Here is an 18,663-nt window from a genome sequence, read left to right as displayed (position 1 = left end):
GAAAAAGCTCCAGGTGTTTTTCTGTTGGCTGTAAATGCTCAATACTTACAACCTAATATCAAAAGCTCTTTAAAAATGTTAAATCACACCAGCTCTTCCATAGCAGTCTCTAAAATCGACATGAATGTCAATAATCATTAGGCCAGTTCTTGATAATGAGAACTCATTTTAAGAGTGTGATTGTAATCATAAAAGCACATTCACGCAGTCTTTCTTTTTCCTTCTAACCCATGTAAACCCCAATGCTCTTGGGTGAATGAATGAAATGAAAATGAAAAGGTACAGAGATGATCTCTTTACTATCACAGGTTTTCTCCAGTGTGAAACACAAGTCTTGCATTGTGCCATCAGGCTGTATATTACAACATGAAGAGAAGGACTGTTTCTGTCTCAGCAAAAAAATAAAAAAAAAAACATACAAAAAACATTTAAACCACACAAGACGTGGGATTCTTTAGACAGTAGAGCGCTACCGTGTCTGAGGCCTCAGGTTAGACTAAACACAGTTTTCTCGTTTTGACCGACCGTTCATGGAAGGCATTGTTCTGTGTAGATGTCCTGATATATCAGCCTGCATTGTGTGTGTGTCAGCGTGCTGGTTGTTATTATTGTACATGATGTGCATGTGATTTATACGGACTGCAATATATCTTTGGAAAAGAAATTAAAGGAAAGTGAAGACATCAGTAGGTTAAATAACACAAGACATACAACACAAAACTAAACAATGAAATCCTGAAATCCAAACTGACACCAACAGACATTAAACAAGAAACACCCACTTCTAAAAACAAAAGGGAATCATCAGTTCCTTGCTGCTGTGATCATCATTTGGCACCAGTGAGGTCAGTTAATACTGCTGCTAATGGCAGTCCAGAAAATGTGCTTGTTGAGCTTCTAGATTAAATGTTAAGGAGGGAAAAAAAGTGGACTTCTCTTTTTGGCTCTTAGGTTCTTTAGTTCCCGTGAATAATTTAACAGATTAAAGTCCATTGATTAAAGTCCGTTATATAACGTAGAGTAGCTGCAGTACCTGGTTGTGCCACTGGGTGGAGTCGCTCCCTGCTCGGCTCTGTAACAGCCTTCACTGTAGGACGGAACTATAGACAAGGCGAGAGTTTCCAGCCGGACTCGTGTTGATGTGCGGCGCCTGGTGTGTTTTGTAGATGTATTGTGCAGAGTTGTAGCAGTTGATTTATCTGCGTTTACAACAGAACCGAGCTGCGCCGCTGCTCCCTTGTCCGACCGGATACAGACACACCTGCACCGACAACAGTAACACCTGCTATTACTAACCCCTCTTTATTCGGTGTTAGTCGTGATTTTGCATGCAGTTCTTTAATATTTAGCCTTGGGACCAACCCATGTGGAATACGCTAACTGCATACCCGCAGTACATCTCTACTGATCTCACATATCTGTATATTTCATTTAGAGACGCCAAAATAAAGAATTTCTCTGACTCCAGTTGAGTCTTAAGCTGTAAACCGTCCTGATGGAGGAAATCTCTCTGCACAGGGTTTATAGTTAGAAACAGTGATTGGCCCCATCAGATCACTGCCAATTCCTCCTCAGGTCTTAAGTCTTTCTTCAGTGCCAGTATCACGGGTTGGTTTCTGTGTTCATCAGGCATTGAATCAGATCAATTCAGGGTGAACTTTAGTCTGTGCAAGAGCTGAACAATTCATCCATTTGAATCCAACTTGCAGTTTGAAACAATGAAATTATAAAATCACAACAACTGCATTGTAAGATATATGAAGTATGGCTATTAAATATTGAGACTAATGTTGTAATTCAGTTTAGTTCCAACGGAGGGCTGTTTATGCTGCCCATTCATCAGTGCATATTGTGTGGTCTGTGCTGCACACTGTGGTTTGACTGACACAATCTCACTCATTATTTAAACTTTATTTTCATTGTCCATTTGGTGATTATTTACTGGATCAATTGATTAGTAATCTGGTCTATAAGATGCCATAAAATGGTGAAAAGTGCAGATAATTGTTTCCCAATAATCAGTTTCCTGTCATAGAGGATATATTTTCCCCAAATTGTTGAGCAGTTCTTGGTGCACAGCTTTTCAGATACTTGCATAACTGACCAGTGGCTGTGCTCCATCCTGCTGTTGTCTCTGCTCAGACATGTCTCAGGACAGTCAACACGGCAGGTGGACCGTCTCCAGCAGCGACGACGATGACGATCATCTCCCTCCTTCTGGGACTAAAACACCTGAGTCCCGTCGACCTGCTGAATCCAATCACAGTTCTGCCTCTTTAGTGCTAGTAACAGCTCCTGTGGAGGTGAAACCAGAACCAGCCAAACCCCCTGTTGCGTCACTCACCATCGCCTCCGAGGCCAGACAGTCGGCCGCACTGAACCAGTCGAATCCAGTCAAGTATGAAACGAGTCCTTCCTTGGCTGGAAAGCGGAAGAAAGAAGTGTCAGATAGCACAGGCTGGGCTCTGTCAGATAGTGATGAAGATGATGGACATGTGAAGAAGAAGACTCTCAGTAACTTACCAAAGAAGACCCCTCCCAGCCCCAAAACAAAGAAACCCAAAGTGGAGAACGAGCGTCCTCCAAGTCCCCACGGCCGACTCTACTACATTGACGAGCCAGAGGACTTCTTTGAATCCTCTTTTCCTTGTCTAAATGACACCTACAGGTTCTACCTCAACAAAGTCACAGGCCTGGACAAGAAGTACAACAGTGGCGCGCTACACATCAGAGGTAGGTGTGGTGGGGATCTTTCAAGATGAGAACAAAACCTGAAGCACTGGTAAAGAGTTTAAGTACACAAACCAGCAGGAAGTGTCTGGATGAAAGAAATGAATTCCTAACAATTTAGATCCATTAAAAGTAAATTTATAATAATATTTGTCAGCTACGGTTCAGAATGGGACAGCAAGGTTGCTCAGTGGTTAGCACTGTTGCCTCGCAGCAAGAAGGTCGCCGGTTCGGATCCCAGTTCTCCGGCTTCCTCCCACACAGTCCAAAAACATGTTGAGGTTAATTAGTTATTCTAAATTGTCTGTAGGTGTGAATGTGAGTGTGCTTGGTTGTCTGTCTCCAAGTGTGGCCCTGCGATAGACTGGCGACCTGTCCAGGGTGTCCCCTGCCTTTTCCCTAAGTCAGCTGGGATAGACTCCAGCCCCTCGCAACCCTACTGAGGATTAAGCGGTGTATAGATGATGGATGGATGGACCTGAACTGAATGAACAGTCATCAATCGCGAGTGCTTTAATTTCTAATCTAATAACTGTAACTTTTTTCTTCCATACAGACATTCTCTCTCCATTATTTGGGACCCTGAAAGAATCTGTTCAGGTATGTAACTAGTGTTTGACCCTATGCTGAGTAGAGAGCAGCCACAGGATGGTTTGCTGAGAATGTTTGTACGGAAATTTATGATCGCTAGGGAATTAATCTTTTCATGTAGTCTCGCTATGAGGATGAAATCCGTTGGGAAACATCTCAACAACTCTGAGATGGGTTGTGAAATGTTGATCAATACTAATGGTCTACTCTCTTTCCTTGTAGTTTAACTACTGCTTTGATATTGCCTGGATGGTAAAGCAGTACCCATCAGACTTTAGGTAAATTCTTCCTTTCCATTGTTGCACGAACATATCCTCATTTATCTGATTAGACCCTCTGATAATGTCTACATTCTACTGATTATTGCCCTTTAGTTACTTGTGAATGAAAAATGTAAACTCCTGTTACAAACTAAAATAAGAAACCCTATTTTGAGACCTTTAAAGCTGGGGTAGGCAGTAAGTTTTTGCCGTCATTGGACAAAAACTACCACATACCCTTCAGCATATTGTAATTCAAGTGGGTTGAGACTTCTGCACCTCCTCTTGGCTCTGTTGTCAGGCTTTAGAAAATCTAGTCCATGACAAGGAAACTTTAGCCAACCACAAGTGTTTTCAGAACGAAGGTGTTCATATATGCTGTTCTACAAATGCAGATTTGTGTGCAGCACCTTCAGATGTTTGAAAGCTGGATTCAGTGGCAGAAAGTCCTACAGGAAAAAACGCACTTACAACTATGCTGCAAATCATCCCAAGATAAAAGGAGATGGGCTTCCTCACCTCAGAGTCAGCCTTGGCAATTGAAAGTTTAACTACATAAAAAGCTATGTGACACGACATACTCTTGGACTGGCTCAAGCCTCTTGATCAAGCTGCAGAAGGAGGTCTGCATTTACATTTTTTCTTTGCATTTTCTAGATGCCTGCCTACCTCAGCTTCAGTCCAAGTGACACACTTCAAACCAGTAATTACTTCAATCAGTGGTGAAAAAAACAGTACTTGACACAGGTGAAAACTGCCAGAAATTTGTGGAGTTTAACACTCAGTTTGCATTTTCAGGGATCGGCCAGTTCTGATTGTCCATGGAGATAAGCGGGAGGCCAAGGCCCGGCTGGTCCAGCAGGCTCAACCCTTTCCACATGTTCGCTTCTGCCAGGTACCGACTCCATAGCACAGAACACAGCTGTTCCACAAAGGCAGATGTGGATATAATGTGTCACAGGGAAGTGCATGGTAATGAGATGTTCATTTTTATGTTGACAGGCCAAGCTTGACATTGCCTTTGGAACTCACCACACGTAAGTGTTTCTGTTCCTTACTGGGATTAGTCCCTATTATTAGTCTGGTGAGATATGACTGTATTTGTGTTAAGCTCTGTCAGTACTTTGAACATGGGGTGGATAAATGGTTGAGTATGGCCTTTAAATGTGGACTGGTACAGGATACCCTGATTCATGTTGTTGTGAAATTAAGATAATTAGGGCTAAATTAATGATTAAATTTTTATTGAGATATGGTGATCACTAGACATCCCAGTAATTTCTAGAGCATACCACAGACATTTTTCACTGACATTTGAAAGTCTGGCAGGTCAAAACTCATATCGCATTGTATCACATCATGTTTTGTCATATCGCTCATGTCTGCATTGAAATAGGTCTGTTACAATTGTGCCCTTCATCATCAGTATTATTAAACTCTCACAAATGAATATACATGCATGGTGGCTTGGTGGTTAGCACCGCTGTCTCGCAGCAAGAAGGTTGCGTCCCGGTAAGGACACCTGGGATCTTTCTGTGTGGAGTTTGCATGTTCAGCGTGGGTTCTCTCCGGTTTCTCCGGGTTCTCCGCCTTCCTCCACAGTCCAAAAACATGTTGAGGTTAACTGGTGATTCTAAATTGTCCGTAGGTGTGAATGTGATTGTGCTTGGTTGATTGTCTCTAAGTGTAGCCCTGCGATAGACTGCAGGGTCAGCTGGGATAGACTCCAGCCCCCCGTGACCCTAGTGAGGATTACGTGGTGTATAGATAGTGGATGGATGGATGTTTCATGCTGCGTATCCAGGTTCAGGCTACACTCATTCAATCAATCATACTATCAGGAGATATTGTTACGTTATTCTGGATGCTGAAAAAAGCCTAAATAATAAATAGTTCTCGTCCACATTGTCATAGTTTTCATCATACTTTCCCTGTCACAGTTATTTACAAGGACTTTGCATAAGTGTTTCCATTTATCTGAATAAAACAGCTGGATGAAACTGGCAGACATTTCATATTCCAGTCACTATTTCCACATCATGGAGTATGATGAAATGGTCTGCACTTATATAGTGCTTTTATCCAAAGCGCTTTTCAATGTGTTTCGCATCCACCCATTCACACACACACATTCATACACCAATGGTGACAGAGTTGCCATGCAAGGTGCTACCTGCCATTGGGAGCAACATCAGGTTCAGTGTCTTGCCCAAGGATACTTCGACTGTGGAGGGGCGGGAGATCGTGCTGCGAACCTTGCGTTTGGAGGACAACCCGCTCTGCCACCTGAGCCACTGCTGCCTTGCACATCTACTGTTGGTCTCAATGTACTTAATGTCTAATCTTCAACCAACTGCATTTTGAATAGCATTTAATGACATTAATTTCATGGATTCTGTTGCAAAACCAAGCGCCACAGCGCCCCTTTGGGCACGTTTTGGTTTTAAGTGAAATGTAAGACGAGAGCCTAATCATTTGCAGCAAAAAGATGGTGTCCAAAGGTGCTAATACCTATTATCTAAAACAAATTGTAACATAAAATAAACAGAAAAAGACGGTCATATTGTTAATTACAAGTATTTTAATAACATTTAATCTGACAGCATTTATTTTGGCTGATAAGATCATGAAATGGATTTATTCCTTTCTCTGTGGTGTTTAACGGATCTTTTTAACTTGTTCAGCACTGTTGAAACCCTTTAATAGCAGAATAGAAAATTGTAATGATCACCCTACGTTATGCTGTGGATATCACAGGTCTTGAGTCTACACTTTGTTGTTGTCACATAAAACTGAAAGTTGTTGTGTGTCTTTGTGCAGGAAGATGATGTTACTGTGGTATGAAGAAGGGTTCAGGGTCATTATTATGACCTCCAACCTGATCAGAGCTGACTGGTACCAGAAAACACAAGGGTGGGTCTTTACTACTTAGACAGTCTGAGTGACTGTAGGTGACACTGTCATTTCTACATAATATGAGCCACGTTAACAGTAGAGTCAGTCTTGCTGAAGGTAGACACCAGCGTTTAATGCAAAGTTTGGTTTTGGAAATTATCCCAAACTAGGATGTGGATGAGCCCTCTGTTTCCACGGTTACCAAAGGGAAGTAGTGCGAGTGCAGGTGAGTCACTCACCTTCTTTAAGAGGGACCTGCTGGAGTACTTGGCATCGTACCGAGCACCAGAACTCGAAGAGTGGATCCAACGAATCAAAGAGCATGACCTGTCAGAGACGAGGTAAATAAAAGGCACATGCACATACACATGTGCATACTACACACAGACGTTTAACGAATGCTTTCATCAAATGGTTCAGCTGTACCTGTCAGACTTAAGTAAATTCAGCTTCTTCTTTGCCACCGTTCGATTATCACTCACAGATCCCCACTTTCCTGATTAGAGAGCCTCTAAAGTCCACATTCTACTGATTGCAGCACTTCAATTAAATGAAAATGTCTTTAATCTCATTATCTCCTCAGATGTAAGACGATGTAATAACGGCTTTGCAGTTTTGATTGAAATCAGTACAGTAACATCTGGATTACAGCTTGCTCCCATCTTATTCTCTGTTATCAGGGTGTATTTGGTCGGATCAACCCCAGGGAGGTATGTGGGTGCAGACATGGAGCGCTGGGGCCATCTGAGGCTGAGGAAGGTAAAGATGGCCTTTTTCTCTCCAGCTTCAACCACATCCCACAATTCTCTCTCGTGAAACTTGAAATTTGCTTGCAAGTGATCCATCTTCATTAAGTCACACCAAACGTCAGTATTGTTTTGTGTGACAGTTTGTTTCTTTGCTACATGACCAAATTTTGGAATATAAAATGTAGACATTAATCAGTACCCAAACATGGAGTCTGTTTAAAGGACATGAATGTGGTTGTTTCTTGTAGTCCAGAGGTCACTGTTTAGCTGCTGACTTTTAAAATACTAGAACTTTGTAGAATAGCTGAACACACAAACACAAAGCAATCCCATGTTGCATTATCACTTTATATTTAGCAAGTTTAATACTCATTTTGGCTGGTGAGCTATCTCAAACAAAGCTCTGCATTTTTTATATTTTCCTTTTACTGGATATCATTTAAATAAGTTTTGGTCAACATTGCACATTAGAGGTAAAACGGACAAAAACATGCAAAAACACAGATTTGGTTTATAAATGTTCCTGCTAAGTACTCCTTGGCTTTTAATTTGCGCCTTATCAAACATTATTTGTTATTTGCGTGCATTAAATAAATTAAGAAAAGCTTTCTAGCAACCAGATGAACTGAAAAACATGTCAAAGTTGTCAATGTAATCTAATGTCATTTCAAAAATTGGGTGTTTTCAGTATGACAGTGCTTCAAGGTTTACCCTGCTCTTGTTTTCGTTAGCTGCTTCATGACCACACAAACCCTATTTCCGGAGAAGATGGGTGGCCTGTGATCGGCCAGTTCTCCAGTATCGGCTCTATGGGACTGGATAAGACCAAGTGGGTGGCAGGGGAGTTTCAGCGCACCCTGACCACACTAGGAAAATCCTCCCTTCGCCCAGACCCCCCTGTGCACCTGGTAGTGTTCTCCAACACAAACTCATGCTTTCTGCGTCTGTGTGCACAGGCCGATAAGCTGTGTGACACACACAGGGCTCTGTTCATGCTATGATAGAGCCGTGCTGGTCTGTGCACATGGTTACATTGCCTCACACTCAACACACACAAACACTCAAGGATTTTTTTTTTTAATAATTTTTTTTGGTCTTTATTGGATAGTGTAGTCAGAGAGAGACAGGAAAGTCGGGGAGAAGAATGGGGGGAGGACATGTGGGAAAGGGTCATGAGCGGGATTCGAACTCATGACCTCCACATAGGGACTGTAGCCCTGCACATGGGACGCCAGCTCAGCCAGGTGAGCTATAGCGGCGCCCCCACACAAGGATTTTTTTTTTACAGAATATAGCAGCTTCTTACAGATTGGGCTGTAGCACCGTGTCAGTAAATATTCCTAAAGGATATAGAATTTGCTGCTGTGTCTGGGAGTCGATGGAAAGCACATTCAAATCAAAGCTCCTTCAAAGTCCAGCAGCAACCACTTAAATTACAACTCTTTTAACAATGACTTAGAAAGGTATGAGATTCTCCTTATACAGTCTCTCCTCTTGCTAAACATTTGTTTTAAGACTTCACATGGACAGTCCGCACAGACGCTGGACTCTTACATCACACATACTCTTCTGGACATGAAAAGCACTAATTAGCCTCAATCTCTGCCAATGTAGAGTGTTGTTGCTACATCTTTACTTGGTCTGGTATGACCAGTGCAGTAGCTTGTGTTTTCCAGTGGTAACAATGTTGGCCAGATACTGCTGTAACTGACATTACTGAACCAGTTTACTGATTTCATGACTCTTCTCTAAATAGGCATGAACCACTATCTTGTAACTGTTTGTCATGTTTACCAGCAGTTCATCAAAAATGACCTAACCCTTCTTTAGGAGTATAAAGGTCTGAATTTCTAAACCAAGAAGCTAACAGGATTTTCTTTTGCAGCTGTATCCATCAGTTGAAGATGTGAGGATGAGCTTAGAAGGCTACCCAGGTGAGAGTTCATGTCCCTGAATCATTAATTTATTAATATATGTCAAGTATCCTGGAGGAAGCAAATAAATTACTTTTTCCAAATGCAGGTCATTTTAGCAATATAAGCCAAGACTGCCTTAAAAATTTTATTTGCTTTGATACATGTGGTGTGATCTAAAAGTTGTGGGACTGGTGCATGTTTGGAGCACATCACAGTCTAGCACATGGAACACGTGCAAACAGCAACTGTCAAGGCAGACGGCCGTCCCTTCCTGAGCCTGGTTCTGTCGGAGGTTTTTTTTTTCCCCCGCAGGGGTTTTCGGTTCCTTCCCACTGTTGCAGACTGCTTGCGGACTGCTGAAGCGTATAGGGAATCCAAATGTTTTGGATTGTTGGATGTTTCTGCCTTTGTGAAGCGCTATGAGATGACTTGTTGTTGTAAATATGCGCTATACAAATAAAATTGAATTGAATTGAATTGACGAGTCAAGACGTCATATCATACTGCTGTCAGCAGAAGGACCTATGTTACACACATTTTTGTGACCACCGGTAGATGCATGTTTGCCATTTCTCCATAGACTTCAAACAAGAGCAGGACTGAAAACACCAAATTCTATATCAATCAGCAGCCCAGGATGAGCCCATCTTCATTTGGAGGATCACCACTGGTGATGAGGGGTGGGTGTGCAGCTGCCACTGAGAGAAGAAGCAGCATGAGTGCAGGATGAACACACTGAGTGCATGCTTGTTGTTTTCTTCAACATTTATGTGATTGTGCACAAAAAAGCACCATCTGTGAGCCAATAAAGGGACTTCCAGGGAGCATTACAAGTGTTGCAGAAGGACCGGGAGCGCTGTATCGCTGCATAAGACTACTTTGACGAGGATGGCAGCAGAATTTAAATATGGGATGTCTTTGATTTTCATAGGCATAGTCTTGCAACTTTTGGATCGCACCTTGTACCAACTAAGATTCTGATTGATGTGTCGTCATTATTTGCTGTGGATTCAGTTGTGATGTTAAACTTTCTGCCCTCCAGCTGGAGGCTCTCTTCCTTACAGCATCCAAACAGCTCAGAAGCAGCTGTGGCTCCACTCCTACTTCCAGTAAGTTCACTTGTACTAATGAAAGGTCAGCCCTGCTGTCACTTTCTGTTGGCTGCTATTATTAGTCTTTTTTACTTATTTTGTTCAATAAGCTGTTACTTTTTTTTGTCCTTGGAATCTTGCTGCCTGGTCACAAATCTGCACATTAATTAAATGCACAACAACCAGTTTAGAAATAGAACAGTTTCAACCCAGCAACATGAAAGCAAGTTGTACATGTAACTCCAAATAAACACTTTGTACTACCTCTTTAACTAAGTAGTTGGTATTTGTCTTGGGTAAGTATGTAATGAGCTGAGCTATTTCATCTTACATCACTGAGCACATTGTAGGGTTAGGGTTAGTCTGTGGACTTGTAAATATGGCTGCCAGGTTGTGCTATGTCACCTGAAAGCTCCCTGTAAATGTGGCTAGCATCCCCAGATAACAGAATTGCTTATCTGGCCCACATGAACTGATGGCCAATTCTGGTTTATATGCATTGTAATTCACTGGATTACAAAGCTTTATCCACAGAGCTATGTTCCTTTATGTTTAACTGAACAAATCAATCAAATGCTGTGCGTGCATGTGCGTGCCTGTGTGTGTGTGTGTGTGTGTGTGTGTGTGTGTGTGTGTGTGTGTGTGTGTTTAGCCGCTGGAAGGCAAATTCGACAGGGAGGAGTCACGCCATGCCACATATCAAAACATATATGAGGGCATCTCCAGATTTTGCTCAGCTTGCCTGGTTCCTCATCACAAGGTGTGTATTTGTATACTAGCATCATATTTGGTCATTTTTGTTATGTACAATTATTTGTTTTTATCTGTGTTTTTCTTGTTGTTAGTGTTTTCTCATTTCTAGAAAGAGGACCCCTACGTACATATTTGCAATAGCCTGATGAGGTTTTTACTTTAATAAAGACAGCTTTTGCTTGTAAAATGTTTGCATAAGGTTTCTTATCAATCAGATTCTTTTCTTATCTGGACAGCTGTATTTAGATTTTTGCATGTGTGTTCTGTTCCAGTGCCAATCTGTCCAAGGCAGCGTGGGGAGCACTGGAGAAGAACAACACTCAGATAATGATCCGTTCATACGAGCTGGGAGTCCTCTATGTGCCGTCTGCCTTCGTAAGAACACCGCACAGACACATGGATGAACAGTGGCACGATTCCAGCATGTCAGACTGCAGGAGAGGTGGAACCTGCAGTGTGGCTAATCAAGGGCTTATTGTTCATCCAGTCTTCAAAAATATATTGCAGAAAAGAAAGAATCCCATGGCTAAATAACAGAAGCTATTCCGTTGTTGTTAACAGAGGTACATACAGTACTGGTTTGTGCTAATTTGTTTTGTGCTGTTGTCTCCTTTCAGAACATGAAGACCTTTCCCGTTGACAAAAATCCATTTCCTGTCTCATCATCCTCTTCTGGTTTCCCTGTGCCCTTTGACCTCCCCCCTACATGCTACTCTTCTAAAGGTACAGGAGTTTTTCTGTGGGTGTGTGTGTCTCTCCAGAAATCTGTATGTATTTGTGTAGTGCTGCACTTTAGCACAGTCCCTGTTCAGGGTATAACCCTGACTGAGCAATCCATGCTCTGTCTGGATAAAGTGCAAGTATTCTTTTTTAAAATCTTATTTTTATTTGGAAAGGACAGTGTCAAATTATTTATTTATTTATTTTTTACAAAAAATCCTTCTTTTTACCCTCCTATCATCTTTGAAACTTTTTGTGTTTATAGGTCAAGGTAGATTTTAATTTGAAATACTTATTTAACTAAGCACTGAAAGAAACACTAAATATCATCCAGTAAAATGTTTTGCCAGCTAAGTTCAAATAATTCACATTAACTCAGTATAAAATAGGCACAATGTATCTATTTTATTGCTTATGATAAACAAAACAGGCCTTTATAAGACCAAGTGTGACAAAAGATAAAACAAATGATAACTAACATAACTGGTTTGGGGCTGCAAGGTGGCTCGGTGGTTAGCACCATTGCCTCGCAGCAAGAAGGTTGCTGGTTCACGTCCCGGTGAGAACACCCGGGATCTTTCTGCGTGGAGTTTGCATGTTCTCCCTGTGCAGCGTGGATTCTCTCCAGGTTGTCCGGCTTCCTCTCACAATCTGTACACCACTTAATCCTCATTAGGGTCGCGGGGGGGCTGGAGCCTATCCCAGCCGACTTAGGGCGAAGGCAGGGGACACCCTGGACAGGTCACCAGTCTATCGCAGGGCCACACTTAGAGATAGACAACCAAGCACACTTACAGACAATTTAGAATCACCAATTAACCTCAACATGTTTTTGGACTGTGTGGAAGGAAGCCGGAGAACCCGGAGAGAACCCAGGCTGCACGGGGAGAACATGCAAACTCCACGCAGAAAGATTCCGGTGCCCCCGGGACGCGAACCGGCAACCTTCTTGCTGCAAGGCAACAGGGCTACCAACTGCGCCACCTTGCAGCCAGTCCAAAAACATGTTGAGGTTAAATGGTGATTCTAAATTGTCCGTAGGTGTGAATGTGAGTGTGCTTGGTTGTCTGTCTCTAAGTGTGGCCCTGTGATAGACTGGTGACCTGTTCAGAGTGTCCCCTGCCTTCACCCTGAGCCAGCTGGGATAGACTCCAGCCCCCCCACGACCCTACTGAGGATTAAGCGGTGTATAGATAATGAATGGATGGATGGATAACTGGTTTGTATTTATTTTATGGTAAAATGAGCAATTATTGTTCAGTTGTGTTATCAGTCACAATTAATGGCATATACGAGTCCATCTCAAAAAATTAGAACATCCTGAACAGTTTCATATTTTCCATCATTTACTTAAGAAAGGGAAAATCTTTACATATTTTGGACTCATTACATATTTTTTTTGTTTTCGTTTTGATGATTATGTTTTAAAGCTCATGAAAATCAGAAATCCAGTATCTTAAATTATCAGAACATTTCCTAAGATCAATCAAAACAAGGGGTCCTGTGGGGTTCAGCTCAGGTGAGTTGGCTGACCAGTCAAGCACAGTAATGTCATGGTCAGCAAACCATTTGTTGTTAGTTTTGGCACTGTGTCCTGCTGGAAAAGGAAATCAGAATCTTTATAAAGCTTGGCAGCAGATGAAGCACCCTGGATTCTGTGGCTCTTCACTCTTCCTCCAGACTCTTTGACCCTGATTTCTAAATTAAATGCAAAATTTACTTTCATCTGAAAAGAGGACTTTGGACCACTGAGCAACAGTCCAGTTGTTTCCTCCTTGGCCCAGGTTAGATCTCCAGACGTTGTCTCTGGTTAGTGTCCTGATATTAGGAATGTGACAGTTGTGGCTCCTCTCAAGGCTGTGGTCATCCCTGTTGCTTGTGCTCCTTTTCCTGACACACTTCTCCCTTCCAGTCAACTTTCTAATGTGCTTTAATAGATCAAATCTTTTCAGCAATGACCTCTTGTGGTTCCTTGTGGAGGGTGTTGATGATCATCTTCATGACAACTTTCTGGTCAACAGTCCTCCCATGACTGTGGTTGCGTTCACTGAGCTAGACCGAGAGATACACAGTATTTATACTGTTTGAGAAGTAATTTATTTCAACTCAAAATAAAATATTTTAATATTTGAGATACTTGATTTCTAGTTTTCATTAGCCATAATCATCAAAATGAAAACAAGGAAAGGCTTGGAACATTTTACTTTGCATGTAATGACTCGAGAATATCTTACATTTTCACTTTTTTATTTAACTATGTTCCAAGTTTTTTGAGATGCACTAGTGTGTTCCAAAGGAAAAAAAGGATAAAGGTCAGTTTAACACTTTCAGGTCAATCACACAACAAGTGTGACACTGAAGTGTGAGAAAGCCCTGGGGGACATCAGATGTGTGTGTGAGGGTGACTGAAAGAGAGAGTGAGGAGTTTGTGAGGGATCATATTTGCTACATGCTATTTTACATTTTAATCCAAGTCAATGTGTTCTCTTGGCATGCAACAAAGATGTCAATTTATTATACAAAATTATTACATCTCCTTTTCACCATTTTTTTTCCTGACGATTGTCTATGAGTGATACAGGTTGTCAGCTGAGTGAATGTGTTTTATCTGCAAACCTGTTGTGCTGTCTGTTAGTTATCTCACTAAATCAAGCTGAGGAGTTACAGTAGGCAAACTGTGTTGCCTTCATACAACAACTTGGTGAAGTAGAAAATGCATAACAATGTTTTTATGCTCTGCCTTGATTTGCTGCTAAGTCTGTTGACACTGCTGGTTCTGCTGCTAGTAGAACACAAATTAGAAAATTGATTAGTCTGTTGGTATTTATCACAGAGAATATTCAGTCAATAATAATAATTTCACTCTAACTTGGCCAATAGCTGAAGTGAATTCAACGTCTCCTTAATTATGGAACAGTGTCAGACTTATGAAACACACTTTTTTATGTGAGTGTGTACAGAATCTGAGGAAAACAACCTGGTTAACAAAGAAAGCTGATAACCACGGTCTCAACATCCATTATCGCTCACTGGGGTTTGGCCTGAACACAATAGAGGGTTGAATGGATGCGTACGCTAAAGAAGAAGTAATAACAGAGGCATAGTTGTATACTTGAGCTGAATCTTCCAATAAATGTCCAGTTTTCTGTCTTCACCTGTAGAAAGAATGTAGATCCCCAACTAGGCAATCACATGTATGCAAGTGTTTATACACACACACACACACACACACACACACACATACATACATACATACACACACACACACACACACCCATGGATACACTCTATGCAAATGTGTACTGCTAGTTCACTTTATCTCCAGTTTTCCAATAATTATGTCCTCTCGTGCTCTTTCCACACTCTGTTGCACGTAGAAATATACAAGGGAAACAAGGGTGCTTTATATTTTTGTTTCCATTGTGAAGAGGAAACTTTAGTGGAATCATTCCAATCTGCTTGCATAGGTGTTATAAATGTAATCCATTATTACAAATTTGATGTGCTAGTTTCTATTAAGCACCTCTCTTTAAAAAACAAACATAACCCAGATAAAGATTTTAAAGTTCAGAGGTATTTGTGTCTTGAAAACTGCACTTGATGTTCAGTGAATGCCTTTCCAATATAGACTTAGTTAAGTGAAGTGCCTAAATACTTGAAAATGTTTTGCATCCTTGTAGCCACATTGTCTCTCCAACAAGCCAAACTTTTGTACCGATATTTTTCCTTTCTGATCTTATCTCCTTCTAACTTAGAGAGCTGTAAGTTAAGGACTGTTGAAAGCTGCACATTTTTTCCTAGAAAGCACCATTCTGGGTTCTTTTTTTCCTTTATGTACAAAGTGGTTTCATTTTTGCTCTAAATAATAGCATTTTACAATCTAGACATGGCCCTTACTGGGATTTAATTTAGGCTAATTTATTGATTTGAAAAAACTCAAATTTCTTTTATCTGTGTGTAGATTGGCAGTTTTTGTTAAAAGTTGTTGTCCTTGAAAATAGAGACATTGTTGATGGTATCTGATTTCAGCCATGGTATGCTTAGCTATACTTTATGGATTTTTTTACAAGCACACAAGTAAAATAGTGCTTGAAAGTATGTGAACCATCAAGTTTATGTATGTATGAATAGAAATTTAATTCTTCTTCGTCTTTGGCAGAACACTTGTGTGCTTTTGATCAATGTCCCGCTGCAGGACTCACTTGTTGCTAAGATTCAGTTCATAGACAGATGTCCAGACATTTGCCTTTAGAATTCTCAGGTACAAATCCAATTTATTGTTCCGTCAGTGACGGGGCAGCTGTGGCTCAGGTGGTAGAGCGAGTTGGTCAATGATCAGAAGGTCCTGTGTGACCTGTGTCATGGTCGTTGTGTCCTTAGGCAAGACACTTCACCCATCTTGCCTGGTGTGAATGCCTATGAATGGATTGTTTGAGGTGGTGGTCAGAGGGGCCGTGGGGGCAGAATGGCAGTCACGCCTCTGTCAGTCTGCCCCAGGGCAGCCTTGGCTACAATCTTAGCTACCACCACTGGAATGAATGTGTGTGAATGAATTGACAGTCTTTGACTGCCTAGAAAAGTGCGATATAATTCTGATCAATTGTTATTATTAAAGACGTCCCAGTCCAGATGTAACAAAACAGCCAAAAATCGTGAAACTAAAGCCACCGTGTTTCACAGGTTCACAAGGCGGATGCTGGAATGTAGTTTTTCCTTTTCCAAACACAAAAGTTCTCATTTGAAACAAAAGTCACTGTTTGGTCTCATCTGTTCACTGTTTCCAGACCTTCTGTCCACATGATGTTGTCCAAACTCTTATGAGATGTTCTTTTCTAGTCTGCTGAGCAACAAATCTTTTTTGAGATCCTCACAAAACTCTTGGTCGTGCCATCATACACCTCCACAAACATGCGGTGCAGATCAGACTTGCTAGATCGCTGTTCTTCAAATAAAAAAGAAACTCCACTCACAACTGACTGTTATTCCACTGGTAGAAAACACCTGAATGTTGTTTTCAAACTAGCTGCTAATTTTAGAGATTCACCTGCTGTTGCCACTCATAGATATGCAATATTAGACCTTTTTTTCAGTAAATAAATGACCAAGCATAATATTTTTAGTCTCATTTGTTTAATTGGGTTCTCTTTAGGGCTTCTTTGAGAACCTGGTGATGTTTTAGGTCATATTTATGCAGACAATTCTAAAGGGTTCAAAAACTTTGAAGTACCACTGTAAGTTTACATCCAGTGTTGCCAGCTTCAGAGGACACAGCAGTGATGTTTGAAGGAGCAGCAAAGACAAGTTGAACTTTACTTCAGATTAAGCTGACTTCAGCAGTCCTTGGATGCTTTGTGTCATAATTTGTGCCTTCAAACAAACTGAAACTATTTCTTGGTAATATGGCTTATTGCTGAACTCATCTTGACACGTGTCATTAGCTCTCTAGATTGTTGGATTTATGTCTTTGCGTTGCTAATGTGAATTGTTGAAATCCTGTGTGAAAGGGTATGACAAGGTGATTGTGGATAAAATACTTTTTACAATGTTCACAGACCCTTTCCTGCTGCTGGGTTGACAAGTGGCTGCAAAAACATGCATTTAATTATGCAAATTTTAATAACTCTTGTGATAGACTGGTTGAATGGAGGATTAGTTAAATACCTATGGAACAAAGTACAGTAAAGCCAAATCACTGTAGCTGACAGTCTATTGGTCTTTCTCTTTGTTTGCCACACTCATTTGCGAAATGTACTACACGTACTTGTCTTACTCCAATAAAGAAACAGAGCATTTGAATGTCACTTTCTCATATTTTAGCAATACATTTTTATCATTTTAATCTGATCATCTGTAAGATTCCACATATTCAAAAGCTGTTTTCTGCCATGTAGACAGTGAAGGAAGAGACTGTAACTGGAACAAACGCTGCCACTGTGTCCGATATAGCGTTGCTTTTATTTTGTAAGTCACAGTATTTATTTAATTTTAGTGACCTCTTTCCTTTGTCTGCCTCAGATCAGCCTTGGATCTGGAACATTCCGTACAGCCAGGCTCCCGACACTCACGGCAACATCTGGGTTCCCTCCTGATCACACACACACTTCTCTCACTTACAAGTGTGCTGTTCGTACCTGTCAGTACTGTGTCTAGGTGTTAGCTGTCACTAACACTGCTTTTTACGTTTTATACTGTAGACTCACATTTATTTTCTACCAATAAAAAAAAAATAAAAAAAAAATAGTGCTATGATTGTCTTGTTGTGTTGTTGTCTGTTTCTTGCGGCACCATTTAAATGTGGAAGGTCACCCAAACAGTTTAAGGTTATTCAAATATACGAAATTACATTGTTTAAGGTATTTAAGGTTTCAGATGCCAACAGAAATAAGGTGGGATCATACTCTGGCTTAATGCAGCAGATTATGCTTTGTTTGCCCATCCTCCTGTAAGAGTTGATTTAAAGTGACAGCTAAAAACACAGTAGATCACTGCTTTCACATCAAAACTGCTGTACAGCAAGTTTTGTAGCTGTTAAAGACATGCAGATTCAGCAGAAAGTGTTTGCTCGCGAATATCATCCTCAGATTTCATCACAAGTAAAAAACGATTCAGCTTTAGAAAACATTACAGGATTTGGGTCTTATCGTGCACATTAAAATCTTGCACTTTCTACTGTTCTTTCTTATTCTTGGATGCCAGGACTGACAGCCCAGCATGTCTCTAACCGAGCAGGTTGATGATTGTGCTCCCATGGTCTGTCTGGTGTAAATTAGTAACCGATTATGCAGCTTGAACAGCAAACCAGCAGGACTCTGTATCACATATATGAAAAAGTGCCGCCTGGGTTCCTTCAGTTCCTCACAAATCAGTGGGATTCTGGGTAAACTGAGCTGGGGTGAGTTAAAACTGTAGCAGGTGGAAATCTGGAGAATGCAAAGAACAAAAAACATCAGAATTTGAA

The 18,663-nt window shown here is 41.0% G+C and overlaps 1 protein-coding gene across 1 annotated transcript; it reads left to right on the top strand.

Annotated features, from left to right (window-relative positions):
• Positions 1-1,131: 1,131 nt before the first annotated feature.
• Positions 1,132-17,932, top strand: tdp1 (tyrosyl-DNA phosphodiesterase 1). Its single transcript, XM_008283437.1, has 16 exons — positions 1,132-1,275; positions 2,143-2,733; positions 3,287-3,330; positions 3,544-3,599; positions 4,380-4,476; positions 4,584-4,618; positions 6,402-6,494; positions 6,647-6,817; positions 7,157-7,235; positions 7,957-8,133; positions 9,111-9,159; positions 10,184-10,250; positions 10,885-10,992; positions 11,258-11,360; positions 11,603-11,708; positions 17,721-17,932. The coding sequence occupies exons 2-16, from the start codon at positions 2,145-2,147 to the stop codon at positions 17,792-17,794; spliced, it is 1,848 nt and encodes a 615-aa protein (XP_008281659.1). The 5' UTR covers positions 1,132-1,275; positions 2,143-2,144; the 3' UTR covers positions 17,795-17,932.
• The last annotated feature ends 731 nt before the right edge of the window (positions 17,933-18,663 follow it).

The sequence above is a fragment of the Stegastes partitus genome, unplaced genomic scaffold (assembly GCF_000690725.1).
Source record: "Stegastes partitus isolate 25-593 unplaced genomic scaffold, Stegastes_partitus-1.0.2 Scaffold311, whole genome shotgun sequence".
Lineage (NCBI taxonomy): Eukaryota > Metazoa > Chordata > Actinopteri > Pomacentridae > Stegastes > Stegastes partitus.
Note: the sequence above shows the minus strand (reverse complement) of the source record. Positions and strands in the feature narration are given on the sequence as shown.